General features: G+C 38.7%; 1 protein-coding gene across 3 annotated transcripts in view; it reads left to right on the plus strand.

Moving 5' to 3' along the window:
- The window catches only part of SEC11A (SEC11 homolog A, signal peptidase complex subunit), a 56,435-nt gene extending 32,816 nt beyond the window's left edge, over window positions 1–23,619 (plus strand). For 2 of the 3 annotated variants that reach the window (XM_024766512.1, XM_024766513.1), the window contains 5 exons: window positions 1,053–1,162; window positions 5,940–6,089; window positions 15,825–15,944; window positions 22,843–22,900; window positions 23,089–23,619. In XM_024766512.1, the coding sequence (XP_024622280.1) occupies window positions 1,053–1,162; window positions 5,940–6,089; window positions 15,825–15,944; window positions 22,843–22,900; window positions 23,089–23,139 (489 nt within the window). In that variant the 3' untranslated portion in view covers window positions 23,140–23,619. The remainder of the gene's footprint in view (window positions 1–1,052; window positions 1,163–5,939; window positions 6,090–15,824; window positions 15,945–22,842; window positions 22,901–23,088) is intronic. The other variant, XM_024766514.1, reaches the window with a different exon arrangement.
- The last annotated feature ends 960 nt before the right edge of the window (window positions 23,620–24,579 follow it).

Genomic DNA, 24,579 nt, shown 5'->3' on the forward strand with positions numbered 1-24,579 from the left:
ATATATATATATATATATATATATATATATGTATGTATGTAAATAATTTCTTTTTTTTGCCGCACCACACGGCATGCAGGATCTTAGTCCCCTACCAGGGATCGAACCCGTGACCTGCGCCTCCTGCAGTGGAAGCATGGAGTCTTAATCACTGCACTGCCAAGGAAGTCCCAGCACATATATTTTTTAAAACAACGAAAGTGAACTTAACATTGGACATATTTTTGAAACTTCTGTTTTTTCACTTTAAAGTATTTTATGACTGTCTTTATAAGTTCACATTTTCGTTCGTACATTCAGGGGTCTTCATAATCTGAGCTTAATATGCTTTTTCAGATTTCTGTCACTGCTCTCCAGCACCATCTTTTCCTCTCCTGAACTATCTGCCATGGTGTCCAGTCATCCTCTCTACTTTTATTCATTATCCAGCATTAGTCCAACACAATTAGCTCATATGTTTCCCTCACTTGAAATACCTTTGCTTATTTAAGTCATAGAATTTTACAATTTGTTGAGCAGTGTAAATTTTGTAGGACATAAGGCTGGCCTTCAAGTCCTAACTATGTGACTGACAAGCTGTATGACTTTGATAAGTCATTTCCTTTCTGAGACTAAGTTTCCTCAGCTGTAAGATGAGGGGTCAAGTTAAATGTCATTGAATAGCCCATAATTATCAAGAGATAAGTATTGTAGAAAAGTAAGTATTAGAGTTTAGAAGCAGAGGTATGTTGCTGTTGGCTGGTATGTGTCATGTATGTGATTGAATTTAAGCTGAATGGTCGTGAAGCCCAAGTAAAATAATTTATGTGAAAAGTTCTGAAAAAAAGTTATATAAATGTAATTTGTTTTAACAAACAAAACAGCAGGGTTCTTTGGGTGAGTGGGTGGGGATGTTCTGGGATGCTGATGGTGTAATTATTACAGTATTTTAAAGAGTTTCTTAGAACTTCAGGTGCCCTAATAGTACTACTTAAAACTTTAAAATTGATACTACTCAGTGCTTTCCTAGGCGAGGATAATTATGGATCTGATATCTTCTCTTGTTCTTACAGCTCTATTATCAAGTCCTAAATTTTGGAATGATTGTCTCCTCGGCACTAATGATCTGGAAGGGGTTAATGGTCATAACTGGAAGTGAAAGTCCAATTGTAGTGGTGCTCAGGTAACAGTTTTTCTTTTCAAGGCATGGAATTGCATGGCATTACTTGGGAGAAAAATTGAAATGTTTAATAACTGATATATCATACCTTTAGACACTACGCTTTCCCAGAAGAGGGCCTGGAAGAAAATTTGTTAGTTTTTCTCACTTGTGAGAAATTCTAAACCTTGTTAGGCACTTTCCATTCAGATCCCAAAGGGCTCATGACTTTTCTATGAAATGTTTATGTGAGCTTTATTTTTGGCACATCTGTTAAGAAAGTATTTCAGTATACTTTATTTTCCTGAAATCCTTCTGTCTTCTTACATTCTTTACTTAGGAATATCAGGAAATTTAATTTACAAGATTTACAAGATTATATATCATCTTTACAAATTAAGAATTTTTCTACAGCATGTTTTCAGTGTCAGTATAGAAGCATCACTAATTATTTCCATGTTTCCTGCTGACCTTTAAATATCACTTCTAAATAGACTTTAGGAATTCTGAGTATATTAATGCCATCTCTTAAAGTGACAAATAGTACTGACTTTTTTTTCTCCACTGTCTTCCTTCCCTATCCTTGTACTTGTACTCTTAGGGATTTAAAAACCTAATTTAGCAATTCATTTTTGGAGAATTACCACTTGGTGATTTAATTGAATCGTAGTTCTGTCTTATTTGGGGCTTAATTATGTAAGCTATCTCAAGTCTTTTCTGGAGATAATGGAGTATAACTATAAAATAAATTGAATCATTAACATTACCTAAAGTCTAGATAATAGTACATTATTCTTAACAAGATGAACTTGACTCTTTTATTGTCATACTAGGATATACTTCCAGCAACAAGTGGTTGGAAGCACTGGGTGTCCAGTATCTTACTCCTCCCTTACTCATACCCATACCCTTGGTCTGAATTTATTAGTAATCAAATGCAACTGTGATTTTAGAGATCCAATGAAATGTCTGGAGTTTATTACCTGGGAAAACATTTAATGTACTATTCTAGGGGTATAGAGACTTGGGTCTCTAGCTTTTTCATTGTCAAACTACAGACTTGGGCAAGTCATTTATAGACTGAACCATAGTTTCCTCATCTATAAAATGAAGGCTAGACCTAGATGATGTCAGAAGACTTTTCCAGTTTTAAAATTATGTGGCCTAAGTTCCCAGTCTTGAACTCAGTGGAGAGCTTCAATTTGTGAAGTGTGCAAGCACTAACAGAAGGAGAAGCCACACTAATTGGCACTGTAGGGAAAAGCTGTAGAGAGAAGGCCCAGGGAGGCTTCTTTTGGAGATTCTTCTGGAATTATTTCAGAGTGAGTTCTGTTCAGTGGAGATGTTTAAGTACAATCTAATGACCTTTAAACTGGGAATGATGGAGTGAAGAGGAGATTACACTGAGCACCTGTGGAACATTTTGGTGGTCCTGAAAATATCAGTTGGGGCTTAAAAGGAGTGTTTGGATAAGTTATTTGGTAGCTAGGTTATTTGTATACTAAACTTTTCTGATTGCTGGTGTGGAATAAAGAAAAAAAATGAAAAGAGACCAGGTCATATTAGAAGAGAATCTGATCAAGACTGGAGGGAGTAGTCATTAGAGAAAGGTAATTTATGTGATTGGGTGTTATTTATGTGATTTCATAAAACTTCAAGGAATATAGTTTTTACCTGGAACCAAATGTGCCTCAGAGGACTCAGGCCGACTGAGAATCCACTTTTAGGACTTTCGTGAAACCACTGGGGATAAAGACAAAAATACTTTATTATATTTTATTAACTGAAGTTTCAGGGAACATTGAAAACTGATTTTTTTCCCCCTTTGTGAAGCTGAAGTCAGTTTAATTTATTTTTATTTTTATTTATTTATGGCCAAGCCACACAGCTTGCGGGATCTTAGTTCCCCCACCAGGGATCGAACCCGGGCCCCCTGCAGTTGAAGTGCGGAGTCCTAATTGGTGGACCACCAGGGAATTCCCCAGTTTAATATATATATAAATTATTTATATATAACTTCTTATAAAATTGATCATGATTGATGTATTAAATTTAAAAGTATAGTTTAATCAGATAACAGTAAGATGTTTATCAATAATTTAATTTTTTTAAAGTTTCCCCTGGTTATTTCTTTAATGATCCTCTTACCACATGCTTTTATCTGTTTTCAATTGCCATCTGTATCTGAATTTTTTTTTTTTTTTTTTTTCGGTATGCGGGCCTCTCACTGTTGTGGCCTCTCCCGCTGCGGAGCACAGGCTCCGGACGCGCAGGCTCAGCGGCCATGGCTCACGGGCCTAGCTGCTCCGCGGCATGTGGCATCTTCCCGGACCAGGGCATGAACCCGTGTCCCCTGCATCGGCAGGCAGACTCTCAACCACTGTGCCACCAGGGAAGCCCTGTATCTGAATTTTTAAATCTTTTTTTTTTTTTCTAATCCAACTTTATTCCCTGAAACTACACTCTTGTTTTCATCCTACACTAACATCTCTATCTGGATGTTGACCAGGCATTTGAAACTCCACCTAATAAAAGTAAAATTCATCTCCTTTTCCCAAAAACCTGTTCTTCTTCCTCCTACTTCTGTGACTATCACAGCCATCTGCTCAGTTGCCAGTGTTAAAAACCTAGGAGTCATTCTTGATCCCCTCTTCTGTCATAGCCAGTTGGCCATCGAATTTGTTATTATCCTTCTCTCTGTTCTACCCTTTTTTAGCTGTTCTCCCTGCTGTTATTCTATTTCAAGCCCTCATTTCCTGCCTGGGCTGTTGTAACAACCTTTAAAAAAAATGCTTTTATAATCAGAAAAAAATTAATATACTTTCATTATATGAAATGTTGAAATCACAAAAAAAATCTAGATGAAACTAAGTCACCCATAGTTCTGGGATATAATCACTATTAACATTTTAGTCTCTTTTTTCATGTATATTATTTCTTACATAATTGAGGTAATTCTGTATGTGTATCCTTTTCTCAATCTTTTCCCCTTATCATTCTCCAGTGTCCATGTTTTTAATAACACTTTTAATAATTACCAAGTATTCACTTGTAAGTAATAGCCTGGACAACTGGTCTCCCAATTTACCTTCTCATCTTTTCCAGTTTACTCATCAATTCAATAAATATTTGAATGTCTTCTATGTACTCTGTAGTTTCTGAAGTGATGTTTCTTAAATGCAAATATGATAATGATACTCCCTGCTAAAATTCTAGAGTATCTCAGAAGCAGTTTAGCACAGTGAGAGTGAACCTCCTTGGTTCAAATCTTACCTTTATCATTGTTTTAATTTACAACTCTAGGCCATTCTAAGCCTCAGTCTCCTTATCTATAAAGTTGGGATAATAATAGTACCTACATCATAGAGTTGTTCTGAAGATAGCTTTAAAAAACAAAACCTCTTAAAATTGGCACTCTGCATATAATAAGTGCTCGATAAAGATGAGTCATTCACCCAGAACAACTCAGCTTTTATCTGTTTCATTTATATCATTTTCAAGCAAGGTTTTATTTGAACAAAGGATGTCACTGATTTTAAAAAAGAGCCAAAATAAAAACTTGAAAATTTCATGTCTAGAATACCTTCTGTAATATTTTCACCAAACACATGTTCTATCTTTTGTCTGAACACCTTCTGAGAAAGGGAACTCGTTGCCCCAAGAGGAACCTAAACAAAACTTTTAAGAATAAACATGTACTGAAAATTCATATTTCTAGTGGTTCCCGAATTTTGCTCATATTAGAATCACTTGGGATCTTTACAGAATACTGATGCCTGCTTCTCTCATCCACAGACATTCTGATTTAAGTGGTTTGAGATATGACCTGAGCGTGGGGATTTTTAAGTTTCCCAGGTGATTCTTGTGTGCACCAAAGTTTGGGAACCACTGCCATAATTCCCTTATGTATGTAGAGGGACCAGAGTCTTCAAACAGAAGTGTTTGGACTTTGTCATTTTTGCTGTATTGAATTTTATTCCTTGTCTTCTATTTTTTCTTACTAAATTTATTGTTAATGAAAACTGGAGCTTGAGTTTCTGAAAACAATACTGATGGGCTACTTCTTTATAGAAAGAAAAGTTTCATTAGTTAGTGCAAATATCTTAGGACCTTTGAAGAACTTGGTATAAGGTAGAACAGGTGAAAGGTAAGAAGACACTCTAGAAGTTTGTCATCAGTAATTACCATGGAATTGAATTCTTTGCTTGTTTCTGAAATTCTTAGGCAAAAATCTCTGCTCTTGTCCTTGGTTTTGTTTCTTGTTTCTCTTTTTTAAATAAATAAATTGATAGCACAAGCATTATCTCTGTCGCTGACTGTTCTTTGACTTGAGCTGTTTTTCCTTCTTGTTGGGTTGAAACCATAAGGTCATCTTGGTCTGTATCTTTATAAATGTCAGGAAAAGATGATCCAGTTCTCATCTGAATATCTTTAGCATTTTCAGATGAAGTGAGAATAAGGACAGTGATTATAAAGTTCACTCTTTTATATTGTTTGTCACTTGAAATTTTAAAAGGTGAAAGAATTAGTAACATTGCCCTTTTCAAAATTTAAGCTCCTTTGAATAGTAATGGTTGAAATGGAACTAGTTATGAAGGCTATTAACTAAAGGAAACCTGTAGTATAACTAGTCTGAGGAAACCATATTTGGAGGACAATACACATTTTATGTTGATATATTTGTTAAGATATTAAGTATATTCCAAAGGTGATACTTCTAATTGTTTGTTGCATATCTAACTTTGAAAGTAAATTTAATCTCAGGCTTTCTTTTGCTATTATATTCTTCTTTCCCTCCCAGTGGCAGCATGGAACCTGCATTTCATAGAGGAGATCTTCTCTTTCTAACAAATCGAGTTGAAGATCCCATACGAGTGGGAGAAATTGTTGTTTTTAGGATAGAAGGAAGAGAGATTCCTATAGTTCACCGAGTCTTGAAGATTCATGAAAAGTATGTGCAAACTATATCTTCTCTATTTTAAAACATTTTTATGTTTTAGTGTTTGCAGCATTTAATTTTGATAGCCTAAAGATTAAGAAAGAGTGGGGAACTCCTAGGTCCTTCTTCCAGTCCATTTTTATGAATGTCTGAAGGTTTGGTGAACATTTGGAAGACTAAATACTTATTTAGTAATTCATTTTTCCCTGAAGGCTTTTCTGGAGGGTTTTCTTGGTTCCCTTCCACTTCCCAACCAGATCAGTAACCCTGTTTGTATATAGCCCCAGAAAAAACATGACATAAAGGTTGATCCCAAATAGAATCTTCTGATATAATGGACAAGGTAGCCCTAGCCTTTCAAAAACAAACCTTTAAGGCAATCTCACAGATATTTTAAATAAGAATAAGTTTGTCAACTTTTTCAAATTCCAAAGAAAATTTCTGAAATCTAAGTTATTCTTGTAAATATAGACTCTTGCATTTTAGAATTGAAAAGTGTATATGTAAAACCTTGAGAATCCCCTGGTGTGGAGGAGGGACATAACAATGAGCAAAAAATGTCACCTCTCTGGGTCTCAGCTTCCCTGTCTGTAGTAGAAAGAGGTTCAGGAAGATGAACTATAAGATCTCTGGGTTCAATATTTTAAGATAACTTCAAATGGAGTATAATCTGTAAAAATTTTGGATCCCTCTGTTGTACACCTGAAAACTAATATAATATTGTAAATCGACTATACCTCAATAAAAAATAATAATAAAGTATGCAGGAAAAAAAAAAAAAGATCTCTGGGCTCTAAGCCTATGCTTCCCTGTGCAGCTACATATTCCTCACCCCCTCATTCCAAGTCTATAATATTTCTAGTTAAGGAAAACTTTCAGAAGGAAGGAAAGAAAGAAATGAAGGAAAAGGGAGTGTCCTGGAGGACATACAGAGGGAAGTAAAACAGTGGGAGTGATGTAGGTTCTTGAGTATGAGGAAGCCCTAAATAGATACTACCTCATGTTTACCACCCTCTCAAGTAGTTTACATTCTCCACTTCTAGAAGAGGGAATTGACAACTGTTTTTTTGAAAAATCCCTGTAAACATTCTAGCTTAGAAGAGTTCTTTCTTCACTGATAAAATAAAGATCTTGGGCTTCCCTGGTGGTGCAGTGGTTGAGAGTCCGCCTGCCGATGCAGGGGACGTGGGTTCGTGCCCCGGCCCAGGAAGATCCCACGTGCTGTGGAGCGGCTGGGCCCGTGAGCCATGGCCGCTGAGCCTGCATGTCTGGAGCCTGTGCTCCGCAACGGGAGAGGCCACAGCAGTGAGAGGCCCGCGTACTGCAAAAAAAATAAATCAATAAATCAATAAAATAAATAAAGACCTCACTGCTCTTTTTTTTCCATACTTAAGTATATTGGAAGATTATAATTTTTATATTGCATTCTATTAGTGACTAGGAAGGAATAACTTAGTTTTCTTTAATTTTACTTTTATTTATTGTGAAGGTTTATTCAGTACAGTTAGTGTTTTCCACATTCTCAAAGTATATTTGTGTTGTTTGTTCTCAGCACTACCTGTTGTGAACAAATCAAAACCAACTTTCCCCTGAATTTATCAGAAAAAAATCACGCCCTGCTTTGGGTAGAGCAGAAGTTGTCCATTTTTATGTGTGATCCTTTGACATTGAGTTATTTATTTATTTATTTTAGAATAGGTTTTTATTTATTTATTTATTTATTTTTGGCTGCGTTGGGTCTTCGTTGCTGCACACGGGCTTTCTCTAGTTGCAGCGAGTGGGAGCTACTCTTCGTTGTGGTGCACGTGCTTCTCATTGCGGTGGCTTCTCTTGTTGTGGAGCACCAGCTCTAGGCGCACAGGCTTCAGTAGTTGTGGCAGGTGAGCTCAGTAGTTGTGGCTCGCGGGCTCTAGAGCGCAGGCTCAGTAGTTGTGGTGAACGGGCTTAGTTGCTCTGTGGCATGTGGGATCTTCCCAGACCAGGGCTCAAACCCGTGTCCCCTGCAATGGCAGGTGGATTCTTAACCACTGTGCCACCAGGGAAGTCCCAAGTTTTTTATTTTAAAACAGTTATCTTGTTTCAGGACAGGCTCACTGACAGATATATCAATTACAGATTCCTTAAATTTAACAGAATTGTGAACATTTTAAACTGTATGGTGTTTGTAATCTGACGTTATTGGTCATTTACTTTAAACATTTGAGATGCCTTCAATTAGCAGGCCTGTTTAAATAACAGATCCTATTAATCTTCTGAAGTTTAAAATTTCCTTTTTTGGGGTGGGGGAAAGACTAAAATACCTGATTGTAATAATCATTTGACTTAATAGTATTAACATTGTTCTTAAATATGGGACCAAATGACAACCAAAATGGATTAGGTTTTTTTTTTTTTTTTTTTTTTGCGGTATGCGGGCGTCTCACTGTTGTGGCCTCTCCCATTGCGGAGCACAGGCTCCAGACACGCAGGCTCAGCGGCCGTGGCTCATAGGCCCAGCTGCTCCGCGGCATGTGGGATCTTCCCGGACCGGGACACGAACCCGTGTCCCCTGCATTGGCAGGCAGACTCTCAACCACTGCGCCACCAGGGAAGCCCTGGATTAAATTTTTGTAGTAAATGTGTCCTGAACGTTTTCAAGCTGGTTTTTGCACTGTTAACACGTTTCTGTCATCTGAACCTTGTTTTAAGAAATGAAATCCTGAGCTTTTAGAATAGAGGTAGAAAAAAAAAAAAGAATAGAGGTAGGAATTGTTCAGCTAACCTCTCTCTTGTCTCATTCCTCCTTCTCCATCTACTTTTTTTAAATATAAATTTGTTTATTTATTTATTTTTGGCTGTGTTGGATCTTCATTTCTGTGTGAGGGCTTTCTCTAGTTGCAGCGAGCGGGGGCCACTCTTCATAGCGGTGCGCAGGCCTCTCACTATCGTGGCCTCTCTTGTTGTGGAGCACAAGCTCCAGACGTGCAGGCTCAGTAGTTGTGGCTCATGGGCCTAGTTGCTCTGTGGCATGTGGGATCTTCCCAGACCAGGGCTCAAACCTGTGTCCCCTGCATTGGCAGGCAAATTCTCAACCACTGTGCCACCAGGGAAGCCCTACTCTTTTTTCTAATAAATTTTACTTATTTATTTAATTTTTTTTTTTTTTTGGAACCTGGACAGGGACTTGAACCCTGGGCCCTCAGATTAAAAGTTCCATCTGCTTCTTATGTAAATTTGTAAATATAACATAAAACTTTTTTTTCATATATTGAATCTCCATCTTATGAACATTCTTATTACATTATTATTCATACACATGATGCTGTGTGAAATTGGAAAATACAAAATTGCCTGTAATCCTAGCATCCAGAGACAAAATGTTAAGTTGGGGGTCATTTTCTTTTTGTCTTATAAACATACGTTTTCCTCCCCGTGCAACACTGGGATCTGCTCAATAACTACATTTTTTTTTTAACATCTTTATTGGAGTGTAATTGCTTTACAATGTTGTGTTAGTTTTTGCTGTATAACAAAGTGAATCACCTATATGTATACATATATCCCCATATCCCCTCCCTCTTGCACCTCCCTCCCACCCTCCTATCCCATCCCTATAGGTGATCACAAAGCACTGAGCTGATCTCCCTGTGCTATGCAGCTGCTTCCCCCTAGCTATCTATTTTACATTTGGTAGTGTATATATGTCAATTCTATTCTCTCACTTCATCCCAGCTTACCCTTCCCCGTCCCCGTGTCCTCAAGTCCATTCTCTATGTCTGCATCTTTATTCCTGTCCTGCCCCTAGCTGCATCAGAACCATTTTATTTTTTGGTTCCATATATATGTGTTAGCGTACGGTATTTGTTTTTCTTTCTGACTTACTTCACTCTGTATGACAGACTCTAGGTCCATCCACCTCACTACAAATAACTCAATTTTGTTTCTTTTTATGGCTGAGTAATATTCTGTTGTATATATGTGCCACATCTTCTTTATCCATTAATCTGTCGATGGACACTTAGGTTGCTTCCATGTCCTGGCTATTGTAAATAATGCTGCAATGAACATGTGGTCCATGCTTCTTTTTGAATTACAGTTTTCTCAGGGTATATGCCCAGTAGTGGGATTGCTGGGTCATATGGTAGTTCTATTTTTAGTTTTTTAAGGAACCTCCGTACTATTCTCCATAGTGGCTGCATCAATATACATTCCCACCAACAGTCCAAGATAGTTCCCTTTTCTCCACACCCTCTCCAGCATTTATTGTTTGTAGATTTTTTGATGATGGCCATTCTGACCGGTGTGAGGTGATACCTCATTGTAGTTTTGATTTGCATTTCTCTAATGATTAGTGATGTTGAACATCCTTTCATGTGTTTGTCGGCAGTCTATATCTTCTTTGGAGAAATGTCTATTTAGGTCTTCTGCCCATTTTTGGATTGGGCTGTTTGTTTTTTTGGTATTGAGCTGCATGAGCGTCTTGTATATTTTGGAGATTACTTCTTTGTCATTTGCTTCGTTTGCAAATATTTTCTCCCATTCTGAGGGTTGTCTTTTTGTCTTGTTTATGGTTTCCTTTGCTGTGCAAAAGCTTTGAAGTTTCATTAGGTCCCATTTATTTATTTTTGTTTTTATTTCCCTTACTCTAGGAGGTGAGTCAAAAAAGATCTTGCTGTGATTTATGTCATAGCGTGTTCTGCCTATGTTTTCCTGTAAGAGTTTTATTTATGGGCCTCTCTGCACTTCCTGGACTTGATTGACTGTTTCCTCTCCCATGTTAGGGAAGTTTTCAACTATAATCTCTTCAAATATTTTCTCAGACCCTTTTTTTTCTCTTCTTCTTCTGGGACCCCCTATAATTCGAATGTTGGTGCAACTAATGTTGTCCCAGAGGTGTCTGAGACTGTCCTCAGTTCTTTTCATTCTTTTTTCTTTATTCTGCTCTGTGGTAGTTATTTCCACTATTTTATCTTCCAGGTCACTTGTCTGTTCTTCTGCCTCAGTTACTCTGCTATTGATTCCTTCTAGAGAATTTTTTAATTTCATTTATTGTGTTGTTCATCATTGTTTGTTTGCTCTTTAGTTCTTCTAGATCCTTGTTAAATGTTTCTTATATTTTCTCCATTCTATTTCCAAGATTTTGGATCATCTTTACTATCATTTCTCTGAGTTTTTTATCAGGTAGACTGCCTATTTCCTCTTCATTTGTTTGTTCTGGTGGGTTTTTACCTTGCTCCTTCGTCTGCTGCATATTTCTCTGTCTTCTCATTTTGTTTAACTTACTGTGTCTGGGGTCTCCTTTTCACAGGCTGTAGGTTCATAGTTCCCGTTGTTTTTGGTGTCTGCCCCCAGTGGGTAAGGTTGGTTCAGTGGCTTGTGTGGGCTTCCTGGTGGAGGGGACTGGTGCCTGTGTTTTGGTGGGTGGGGCTGGATCTTGTCTTTCTGGTGGACAGGGCCGCATCCAGTGGTGTGTTTTGGGGTGTCTGTGAACTTAGTATGATTTTAGGCAGCCTCTCTGCTAATGGGTGGGGCTGTGTTCCTGTCCTGCTAGTTGTTTGGCATGGGGCATCCAGCACTGGAGTTTGCTGGCCGTTGGGTGGAGCTGGGTCTTAGCGTTGAGATGGAGGTCTCTGGGAGAGCTCTTGCTGATTGATATTACATGGGGCTGGGAGGTCTCTGGTGGTCCAGTGTCCTGAACTTGGTTCTCCTACCTCAGAGGCTCAGGCCTGACACCAGGCCGGAGCACCAGGACCCTGTCAGCTGCACGGCATTGCGTTGACTGGCTCTCCATCACCGTGACCGTGGCAGGCAAGGTTTGTGGGCACGACTTCAGCTACCTGGGAAAAGCTCTGATACGACATCAGAACTTATTTCTGCAACTATCTGGAAAAATCCATACTTGAATTTTTCCCATCTTCTCCAACTGTAAAATATCTGCCCTCCAAGCAGCACATAACCTAAACAATGAGATGTTTGCCTTAGTTGTTTCCCAGAAACTTGGAGTCAGCTGTGTCCTCAGTACTATTTTGTAACATGATTATCTCTTGAGCATATGGTAGAATATACCTGGTATTACCACATATGCAAAGAATTCCTGAACTAAAAGATGACCTTGCCAAGTACTACTTAATACTATGGTACTAGGTCCATGAATTTGAATCTGTTCTTTGTGCCCAGTGTAGTTCATCTAGTCCTGCCTGTTATCCACGTGAGACTAATTTTGTGTCCTGAACTATCTGACTAGGCAATGGAAAAGTGCACGTTATCAAGGGCTTCTCTCTAGTGCACTACTGAGTTCAGGAAAAATTCCCTTAACAGAAACATTAAGTAATTTCCGATATTTGGGGACAATAGGAAATTGTGAGAAAGTGGTTGGCGTTGGAGTTTTTGTTTTTGCTTGGAGATTGTGTTATCCCTTAATCATTTAAAAATTATTTTATTTGTTTTTTTAAACTAAACGTGTTACAAGATATTAAATATAGTTCCCTGTGCTATACTGTAAGTCCTTGTTGTTTATCTATTTTATACCTAGTAGTGTGTATCTGTTAATCCCAAATTCCCAATTTATCCCTACCCCCTGGCATTGTTATTTTAAAAAAAAAAAGACTTAACCACCTCTTGCACTGATTATAGTTAATACTGTATTTTTAATTAAGTAAAAAAAGGAGGGCTATGAGATACGCATGCAGAAAGGTTATATGTACTGTGGCAAACAGCAAAAAACATCTTCTTTGAATCCTTCTCTCCCCTTGCCTATTTTTTGCTTTCCATTTTCTTCCAAAATGGACGAGTTAGGAAAGCAGAGATAGGGAAGTTTGTTTTTTAATTTAAAAGGTGAGATAGCTATTAAATGTTTATCAGTTGACTTAATTTTCATGGATAGCTCCTCGTATTAGCCTGTTAGTCAGCAATTCGTAATACTTACATTTTTCCCACATATAAACTCTTACTTTATCTTATTGTATAGCCTACTCTAATATGTATTTAGTAAGTTCAGCCTATAGGTAGTATTATAATTTGATGATATTGAATACTGGCATGTGATCAAGTATTTAGAAGGAGAATTCTCCATTGGGGTGACTTAGTCCTTTGCTTTGCTTTTTCTGTGCAGATAGATATATTCTTTTGCACCCATTTGGCTCTTGGGGTCTTACTTTATCTTATCTATTTCCTCCCTCCTCACATCACAGTATTGTAATGGTTGAATTTTAAGTGCTTTGAGCTCCTTGGAGATAGATAATACTAAATATTTGGTCCCTATGCTAGCGAGGGAAAAGTCCCAAATAAATGTGTTATCAATCAGGATTCGGTGCTCGTGGGTTGTGAAGTGCTAGAATAGGTCTTCATAGTAGGCTTAATAGGAGCTGGTTGCCACCAGAGAATGTTTCTGGCACTATTTTTTTTTAATTTTTTTAAATTAATTAATTAATTGATTGATTGATTAATTAATTTTGGCTGTGTTGGGTCTTCATTTCTGTGCGAGGGCTTTCTCTAGTTGGGGCAAGCGGGGGCCACTCTTCATTGTGGTGCACGGGCCTCTCACTATCGCGGCTTCTCTTGTTGCGGAGCATAGGCTCCAGACGCGCAGGCTTAGTAGTTGTGGCTCTCGGGCCTAGTTGCTCCGCGACATGTGGGATCTTCCCAGACCACGGCTGGAACCCGTGTCCCCTGCATTGGCAGGCAGATTCTCAACTGCTGCGCCACCAGGGAAGCCCTCTTGCACTATTAAGTAGATGAAGGAAACCTGTGCTTTTTCAAATAGCCATAGTGGGTCCTGATTACATCCCCGGGGGTGGGGGGGGAGGTTGTGTTTGTTTGTTTGTTTTGTTGACAAATTAGTCTTTGGGAATAGCTCAGATCTCTTGTAGCATACCTTTCATTTCCTGGGGAGCTTCTCATTTCCCAGCTTTTCTTTCCTCATACTTTACTTTTCTGCCTCTTTTCTTGGTGTTATTTCCTGGTTCAATGGACTCTTCTTCCTGCTGCTCCTGACTTTCACTCTGCAGCTAGCCCCCCCTTGGCACCTGTCCTCTTTTACGCTCCAGGATTTTTCAGACATTCTTTCACTTACTGAGTTGTCAGCTACAGATTATTTTTCTCTGTATATATTTGCATTTTTTCTAATTGGAATCTCATTTTTAATGAGACTGTTTGCACTTAACTGTTTTTGTTGTTGCAGCACCTCCCAATTTAGTTTTATCTGCAGATGATTTAGTGTCTAGTGAGCCAGTTTCTGGCTTAGAATCTAAGTGGATATTAGTCAGTAGGAGTTAAAGCTATTTTTCTTCTTTCTAGTGTAGCTGTTAACCCAAACTCACTTGAGTTAATTTTTTTTTTTTTTTTTTTGGGGGTACGCGGGCCTCTCACTGTTGTGGCATCTCCCATTGCGGAGCACAGGCTCCGGACGCGCAGGCTCAGCGGCCATGGCTCACGGGCCCAGCCACTCCATGGCATGTGGGATCTTCCCGGACCAGGGCACGAACCCGTGTCCCCTGCATCAGCAGGCGGACTCTCAACCACTGCGCCACCAGGGAAACCCTTGAGTTAATTTTTTAAGATAGTCTTTATCAACTGTAAAATGCACTTTGCTTTCAGTTAAATTTTAAGATTACAAGAAGCCTCATGGTTCTTTAGTAGAATTAAATTAATAATTATCTGATCGAGTAGGATGATGTTTCTATAGACCCTGGCTTGTAAAAGTAGTGCATGTTTGTTGGAGAAAAAAAACGAGAAGCTAAAAGCCAGCTAAAAAAAAGCCATAGATAGCTGCTGTTTACACTTTGGTCTATCATTTTAGACCTTGTTTAATATTTTTCTTTTTTACTTTTTTTTTCATATGGAGAATTTCTAACATGCACAGAAGTAGACAAAACAGTATAATGAACTTCCATATACCAGTCACCTAGTTCCAATAATTACTAATCTATAGCCAATTCTGCCTACATTACCACCTCTTCCCCTTCTCCTGCCTGTATTATTTTGAATCAAATCCTAGATATCATGTGGTATATATGTAAATATTTCAATAAATAGCTATAAAACATAACCAGTGAGCTTTTAAAGAGTATAACTGTAATTAACATTCTTACACCTAAAAACATGAACAATCATTCCTTTGTATCATTAAGTTTCCAATCTTTGTTCAAATTTCCAATTGTGTCTTAACTTTTTAACAATTTGTTTGAATCCAGATTCAAAGAAGGTCCTCAGTTGCAGTTGGTTGATATGGCTTTATAATGTCTTTTATTTAAATCTGTAAATTCCTTCTCTAACTTTCTTTGTCCCTTGCAATTTATTGGTTGAAGAAATTGGGTCATTCTGTAGTTTCCCACGGTCTTCATTTGGAAGATTATATCCAAATGAAGTAGTTTAATGTGTTCCTTTGCGCTTTGTATTTCCAAAATATTGGTGGTTTGTGTTTATTTTAATATGAAAATGATATTATACTGTACATGCTATTTTGTAATATTTTTTCACTTAATAAAATGTGTATGATCTTCTGATGTCATTAAATTTTCTTCTGTATCACCAGCCTTAATGCTTGCATAGATTTCAACTCCTGTTAGACTTTGTTTGCTTCCAGTTTTTTCTTATTGTAAACAATATAGCTATGAACATCCTTTTAGCTAAATAAATAATTATTTTGATATTGGGAATGATGATAAAATGCCACAGTTCCACAGGAATTTTCAGTTAACATGAACAAATTTTGTACTTTCAAATGGCATGAAGGTATTTGGTGACTTGGGTTTCCCTTACTCTTTTAAGGCAAAATGGACATATCAAGTTTTTGACCAAAGGAGATAATAATGCGGTTGATGACCGAGGCCTCTATAAACAAGGACAACATTGGCTAGAGAAAAAAGATGTCGTGGGGAGAGCGAGGGGGTAAGTATAGAGGGGAGATTTACTGAAACATTGGCTCTCTCGATCATATTGTCTGATCATACACAGTTGAATATAATGGCTTGGTCCTCGTTCGGCCAAATCACCTTGTGTCCTTTGAAAAAGTATGCTTCTTAAATTGCATCTGAAACTTCAGGTTTACTGCTCCAGAAGGGAGGATATGGGGTGCTATAAAAGAGCAGAATATTAGTGATGAGGATGAATTAGAATGACAATTTAAAAAATTCATTTGTCTGTTTAATTCATTTCAGAAATGTTACTGGGCACCTTCCATGTACTCTGACGTCTAATACTGTGCTAGGCTCTAGGGATCCAGGCGGTATTAATCCTGCTTCTTGAAACTTACATTTCTTAAGTGTTTACTGAGTCAACAACTTAAAGTGTTCATCTAGATTAATTTCATCATGTTGATTTATTCCATATTGTTTTATTTCTAGTTTTGAAATTATTGAGGTCAAATGAAATTTAAAAGTTATATTAAGCCTGTTTATTTCAGATTTTATCAGGAGAACAGATCAGTGAAGGACAGGAATTGTAAGTTACTGGTATGAGGAAGTATGGGATTATTACTACCTTCATGTTATTAATACTATTAACAATAACTCACATTTATTAGGGCTTACTCTGTGCCAGAGACTCATTCTAAGTGCTTTCTTTACAAGTATTACCTCATTTTAACCTCAGAACAACCCTAATATTTCCATTCTACAGATGAGGAAACACAGACATGTTAGGTTGTTTATCTAAGGTCACACTGATGATAGTAAGTGGCTGGCTGACTCCAGAGCCCACCCTTTTTACCATCATAGCAAAATTACTGATATAACACTTCTGAGATGGGTAGCTGCTTGTTCTCACTCTTTAGATGCTACATGGCACTCTTATCCACTGTCAGAACACCTGCTCCTTCTAACCTAGAACAGACACTGTGGATTCAGTGATTCCACTAGTGAACAGTGGAACTGAGGAACTGTGTTCCCATAAAGAAATAAATTCAAGTTATTAAGTAAAAGCTGTCTCGGTTACAGCAGAAGAGATGTTCAGTTTGGGGCCAGAGAGATCGGATCAGAAAAAGCACCAATGTGTTTTGTCTTCAGCAGACCTGGTTTTTTGTGCACACCTCCAGTTCAAGGGAACTTGATTTCCTATGATGGAGCTAAACATACTTTTATAATTCAAATTAGATTATCAGTGCTTCTGAGAAGTGATAGTCCCCATTTCCCTCAGTTCCCAAGGTGCTGCTAATATCAGCCTCTTAGAGTCTTTTTGCTTTTCCTTTAATTGCAAGTGTACAGATTCTTGTAGAAACATAAGGAAATAACAGTCATCAAAAAGCAGAGTCACTTCTTTCCTTTCAGTTCCTCCATAAATATTTAATTTTTTGGTTTGTGTTCTTTTAGCCGATATGTGTAAAGATGCAGATCTTAATGTATAAGTGTGTATACATAAACACATTTTGTGTATGGGGAGAGAATGGTCACACTGCTTATAACCTCTTTTTTATCCTCCAATGTTACTAGTATCTATAAATCAAAAGATTTATTTCCATATCATCATTTTCAAATCTGTATGCTACTCTGCTGTGTGCAAAGACCATATTTTTATTTAGCCAGAATCTCCTATTGTCAGATGCCTTTGATTGTGAGCAGTGTTATGATGAGCATCCCTGTTACATATATCTCAGTGCCTCTGCCCAATCATTTCTTCACAGCAAATTCTTATACTTGGAATGTACCTGGTGAAACATAAGCATATTTTAAGGCTTTGGACAACTTTTGTTGTACAGTTTTATTTGTACTCCTCCCCGAGGGTCCCTTTATCTGGATCTTTATTCTTAGGTGTTTAGTGCAGCTCTTTCTGCTCATTCTGGCCGCCTGTTTGGGTAAAAAATGCATCATCCTATGGAAGGGTGGAGGAACCAGGCTTTCTTTTACTCAAGTAACTTGTCTTTTCTAAAGAATTTTTTTAAAGTCCCAAACTATGTACAGTGTTATTTCTAAAATCCCAGCATTGAAAGTTATAGGCCTTTTTCTGGCTATTAATTTTAAAAATGTTATAGTCTGGTACTCTCTTAATTAAATAACTTTGCATGAAGTATAAACATCTGGGACATGAACAGCAGGAGCACAGAATCTTAACTGTTAAAATTCACTTTCAGTTGATTATGTCACCACTTACCTTGACACATAATGAGGCACATCACCTCCTTTTGTGAAAATTGTGTTTATAAAATGCTAAACTATATTTCAGAGTCAGACTGTACCCAAAACTTGGAATTTTTTTTCAAACAGCTGCACACTAAAAAATTTTACACTGAAGCCTAAATAAAAACAAATTTAAACAATTTTTTATTGAAATATAATTCACATATATTAGGATATAAAATTTACCCTTTTAAAGTGTACAGTACAGTGAGTTTTATTATATTCACAAAGTTGTAAAACCATCACCACTGTTTAATTCCAGAACATTTCCTCACCCCAAAAAGAGAACTTGGTAGTGATTTGCAGTCACTCCGCATCCCCTTCTCCCTGCAGCCCCTGGCAACCACTAATCTACTTCCTGTCTCTATGGATTGCCTGTTCTGGACATTTTATATAAACAGAATCTTACAATATGTGGTCTTACAATATGTACGACTTCTTTCACCTAGCGTAATGTTTTCAAGGTTCATTCATGTTATAGCATGTAATAAAACACTTTTAGAAAGTGAAACTAATACTGAACCAAGTAAGAATAGGGATGATTCTTTCTAAATTCAGGTAGTTGAAAAACACAAGAGAACCTGTTAGTCAAAGACGAGGAACAGGAAAAGAGGACGAAAGCCTGGCAGAAGATCAGGGAATAGAGAAATATTGACAGTGAAAAGAAGAATAAAAATAAAGGAAGGAGCAGAGTAATTGAGCTCTCTGTTGACTGAAATCAGTTTTATGGAGGAGGCTTTTATTTATTTATTTAATTTTTTTTTTGGTCTGCATCTGGTCTTAGTTGTGGCACACAGGACCTTTGTTGCCACATGCGGGATCTTCAGTTGTGGCATTCGAACTCTTAGTTGCGGCATGCATGTGGCATCCAGTTCCCTGACCAGGGATTGAACCCAGGCCCTCTGCATTGGGAGCATGGAGTCTTAGCCACTGGACCACCAGGGAAATCCTGGAGGAGTCTTTTAAAATGTACTTTTTACTTAGCTTGAAACAGACCGTTCCGGGATAGAAACAATGGTCCTTTTTAAGGCAGCTACTGGGATCCAAACTTCCCAGATGTAGATCCCTTTTGACATCTGACAGATTATTTTCACCCAGAGCATCAGCAGATAGTTCTTCCTTCTGAGGCTCCTTTCCTGGCAGCACCTTTGATCCCAAGAACTCCCAGGGACACGTATTTACCCCTACTGTACCTTCTAGATGTTAACTTGCCACAGGCTGGTGTTGAGGTTGGCTTTGTGGATGGCATTTGTTTTACTTATTTTAAACCTCTGCTTATTATCAACTCTGCTTTAGCAGTGTTTATCTGAACTCAGTAGGAAAAAAGTACAGCTGATTTGAATTTAAGATGACTGATGATAGCAGCATCATGCACTTGATTAGCGACTCTTGACTGTCTGTGTCCATGGAGGAAAACAGTAGTATAGGTAATTAAATCTTTTGTTTGACTTTGGACTGCCTGTCATATTCTGGCAACCTTATGTTTTGCTTCTATTACTCCTAAAGATCAAGTTGCTTCTATTTCACACTTATGGTGGGCAAGGAAAAACCACCATAGAGGGGGAAAATGTTTCCATGGATAACCCATAAGCAGACTATGTGATCATTGTGGTTCTTTGAGCATAGATACTGTATGGAGGTAACAGTGAAAGTCTCTACCCATGAGCATGGCTGCTGATTGATCATCAGGCCAGAATTTAGCAGTCTGATGATGTTTTATTTATTTAAAACAAAATTTTTTTTTTAGATTTTTATTTTATTTTCTTATTTTTGGCTGCGTTGGGTCTTCATTGCTATGCATGGGCCTTCTCTAGTTGCGGTGAGCGGGGGCTACTCTTCGTTGCGGTGCGCAGTCTTCTCACTGCAGTGGCTTCTCGTTGCGGAGCGTGGGCTCCAGGTGTGCGGGCTTCAGTAGTTGTGGCACACAGGCTCAGTAGTTGTGGCTTGTGGGCTCTAGAGCACAGGCTCAGTAGTTGTGGTGAACGGGCTTAGTTGCTCCACGGCATGTGGGATCTTCCCAGACCAGGGCTCGAACCCGTGTCCCCCTGCATTGGCAGGCGGATTCTTAACCACTGTGCCACCAGGGAAGCCCCTGCTGTTGTTTTAATAGAAGTCACAGATGCTTTTATAGCTTTTAATCTGCATTTTACTGTAAGGGATTTTGCCTTTATGTTCTTAAATTTAGACAATTTTCCTTCTGAAAGACTGGAAACTGTTGCTTTTATGAAGATGTTATAAGTGAGACAAAAGAAATAGAGTTGTTGCATTAAAAAGAAAAAATATGTGTATTAAAAATATAGAAAACCTTTATCTACCCTCCTAGAGCTTAGCTAGGCCATTCTGTAGTGACTGTTACTTTCCAGCTCTTAGAGGTCTCAGGGGTTGAAAATAAAGCATGGGCCCTAAAAGGGGATATGATTTGTCACCACATGCTTGTTCCATATATCTTGCTTGCTAGAACTGTGCTTCTTGTACTTTAATGTGCAGAAGCATCATTTGGGCCCGACCTTCCAGAGATGCTCTGACTCAATAAATCTGGGAAGATAGAGCAATCTGCACTTTTTAAAAAAATTATTTATTTATTTATTTTTGGCTGCGTTAGGTCTTCATTGCTGCATTCAGGCTTTCTCTAGTTGCAGCAAGTGGGGGCTACTCTTCGTTGCAGTGCACGGGCTTCTCTTTGTGGTGGCTTCTCTTGTTGCGGAGCACGGGCTCTAGGAGTGTGGGCTTCAGTAGTTGTGTCTCGCGGTCACTAGAGCGCAGGTTCAGTAGTTGTAGTGCACAGGCTTAGTTGCTCTGCGGCATGTGGGATCTTCCTGGACCAGGGCTCAAACCCGTGTCCCCTGCATTGGCAGGCGGATTCTTAACCACTATGCCACCGGGCAAGTCCGCAATCTGCATTTTTTTTTTTTTTTGCGGTACGTGGGCCTCTCACTGTTGTGGCCTCTCCCGTTGCGGAGCACAGGCTCCAGACATGCAGGCTCAACGTCCATGGCTCACAGGCCTAGCCGCTCCGTGGCATGTGGGATCTGCCCGGACTGGGGCACGAACCCGTGTCCTCTGCATCGGCAGGCGGACTCTCAACCTCTGCGCCACCAGGGAAGCCCCGCAATCTGCATTTTTAATGAGCTGTCCAAGTAATTCTCACAATGGAGGTGTAGGTTTTAAGAAACATCAACTTAACGCGAATGGGAGTTTGGGGATGGGGAGAGAGAGATGAGTCTGGGTAGTGCTGCCACAGGGAGAGGGGCAGGATGGGGTGAGGACAGGAGACGGGAAGTAAGAGAGCTCTTAAAAGGAAGTAAAATGCACCAAAGACAAAGCTTCTGTTTTTCAAGATTGCCAAAGCCTCTGATGGTTAGAGGTGTTATATAGGAGGTAGTTTCTGTTTGTGTACCTTCGGTGTGTGCTAAGGTTGTGGGTGCCCTGAATAAAAGTATCTGGGATATTTTAAAGTATGCAAAGGTCAACTTCCCTTCTCTGGGACAGGCTCTAGGATGGTATCACCCAGTCCACTCTGGAATCCAACAGTAGAAGAGGAAGAGAAAGAAGAAAGTTGTATATTTCTAACTGCTATTTCCTCCCACAAATCTCTCTACCCTGAATTATGATGTTGAAGAGTCTTTTGTTTTGCGGGGAGAATTGAAGTCCTGGGAGGAAGTGAGATCCCCAAGGGAAAGAGAAAAGAAGGGGCCTGGATATTCCAGCATTCAATCAGGCAGTATTTACTGGATGCCTGCTATGTGCCAAGTGTCAAGTTTGGCCTTGAAGATACAGTGGAAAAGAGATTGGCACTGTTTCTGCCTTTATAGAGCTTAGAGTCTAGTAGGGGAGACAGACACTATCCAGCTAGTTAGGCAACTAATTCTGTAATTAAACTCATGATGAAGACTTCAAAGGAAATATATGAGGTGATATGAGATTATTTAACAAGTGGTTTTACCTAGTTTGAGGGGACAAACTTTAGGGACAAGAGGAAAGCAAGAACTAGTGAAAAAGCAAAGGTGTAGCAGCCAAGAGGTAGGTAGAGAAAGAGACTGGTATGTTACAGAAACCAAGGAGAAAGATTTCAAGGGCAGGTTTCTGGTCATCAAAGTCAAGTGCTGCAGAGATGTAAAGGAAGGTAGGAGCTGAGACTGGTCTTCTGCATACAATGATTTAAACTGTTCTAGAAGAAGTTTCAGAATTAAGAGAGCCAAAGCCAGATTACACGTGGTTAAAAAATGAGAGGGTGGTGAAATCTTAAGTACTATAATAGAGCTGTACACTCACTTTTTGGACACTTATCATGAAGTACCTTGTAATGTTCTGGCTGTGTTTGCCTTGTCTCCCCAACTAGATTGACAACTCTCCACAGGTTATAACAACAAACCCAACCCCTAACACTGAATCAGCAGGTGGCATTAGAGTCACCAACTAGAGGTCAGAGACCTCAGATCTGGTACTGGTTCCACCATGTACCTTGTGCATGAGCAACTGTTTCCTCATCTATAAAATGGCTATACCCCTAACTTCCCTATCACATGGGCTGTTGAAAGTGTCTAATAGGAAAGTATATACAAATGGATTTTGTGAGCTGAAAATTAGTATTCTATGGAAGATATTGAGAATGTTCAGTAAATGATAACAGCTACTTAGAAAGTTCTGTGATGATCAGTTTTTGTTTGTTTGTTTAGATTCGTTCCTTACATTGGGATTGTGACGATCCTCATGAATGACTATCCTAAATTTAAGGTAAGATCCTGTACTATATGTTTCATTAATTTTGGAAACCGTTAAATGGATTACAGTTAAAAGATGGAAGACCAGTTGGATAGTTTAGTGATTTATCATAGTCACAAAGGCCAGTTTGTTAATTAACTCTGAGGATTTGTGAACTTTTAAAAGCTTCTCTGACTTGTGGTTCTGTGTTTGTTTTCTAGTATGCAGTACTATTTTTGCTGGGTTTATTTGTGCTGGTCCATCGTGAGTAAGAAGTCTGCCTTGCTGTTCCTGGAAGATTCTGTACTTTTTGTTCCTGAATGTTTGGAGTAGATATCAATCTGTGGTTGGTGGAATGGAGAACACATGTTGGCGCTTCTTGGTAGCACTGGTTTGCATTAGTTTATGTTTCCACACTAGAGTACGTGTGGGCGGGTGCATATGCACCACAGCGTGCACTCAAGGGGACTTTTAATCACAGAATTTCATAAATTGTCATTGTCATACTTTCGCATTTTTGTACATCAGTGAATTTTTTATATTAAAAGGTTGAGCCAAAGCCCCCAGTGTTTGTATTTTGAAGCCAAGCTTCACTTCTAAAGTGCCTACAGAGTTCTGTAAATGAAAATGCAGCTCTGCACGAGTTTGAAACTGTCATTCCTCCTTATAATGGGAATGGCATATACTGAGGTGGTCGTCGTCTTAACTTTTCAAAATTTTAAATAAAAGACTTTGCATATCGAAACCCCTTATCCCTGACTTGTGTTTGTTGGGAAAGCTTTTGATATTTGCTTTCCTGTGCTGGTTCTTAGCGCCCTTGGGGAGATACAGGCTTTGATGTGAACAATTCTTCAGCCAAGAAGGTTGTCCTAATACTGACAACTGGTTTTTGTTTGTTTTGTTTTTGTTTTTGTGAAGCAAAAGTAGCCGTTGATATTCGTAAGAAATCTTAGTCATAAAATTGATTCTTCATTAGGGGGTCTCAGATGTGTATAAACCCAGCTGGTTGCCGAGAGGTTCAGAAAATATCACTTTGCTGTAGACTCATAACCTTTTCTACTCTTGGGACGTTCTCAACTCTTTCTACAAGATGGTAGTGAGTATTAGCATCTGGGGAGGCATGAGGAAGGTGCTGGAGGGCAAGTGTGCTACTTGTTTTCTTTAGACTCTAATTTGCCTGAACCTGTTCTTGTAGGTGACTGACTTTGCTTTTCTCTAATGCAGACTTTAAGAAGGGAAGGTTTAAAGTAGTAAAGGCAAAGCCCACCTGTGTTTTTTTCTTTTAATATTGAGACAGGGAAATAGGGAGCATGGGGTAACTCAGTGTGTTTAAAGCACAAAATACTCTTAATCCTCTCTGTTCTCTTTTTGTATTAGTGTGAAATCTCAAAGTAAGCAAAATGTTGGGCTAAATGAATGGTTTCTATTATTTGTTCAACTGAGGTGGAAATCAGCCCATACTTTAATGCTAATGGAATGAGAATAGGGACAGTTAATCTTTTGAAACCCTCCCCTGTAGAGATGGGCCATCCTAAATCCATTATCCAGGCTTTAGCCTTCAAACTTTGGATATGGGCTCTTAATGATATCAGCAGAGTATGAAACTTGGCAAATTATTGCTGACAGGTGCTTCTTGAACCTGTCTTTGAAGCCTGTATCGTGCTTATGTTTTCTCATGAGCCAAGGAGAGTGCTGAAATGTGCCCCCCCCCC

Source organism: Neophocaena asiaeorientalis, unplaced genomic scaffold, assembly GCF_003031525.2.
Source record: "Neophocaena asiaeorientalis asiaeorientalis breed wild unplaced genomic scaffold, Neophocaena_asiaeorientalis_V1.1 scaffold346, whole genome shotgun sequence".
NCBI lineage: Eukaryota > Metazoa > Chordata > Mammalia > Artiodactyla > Phocoenidae > Neophocaena > Neophocaena asiaeorientalis.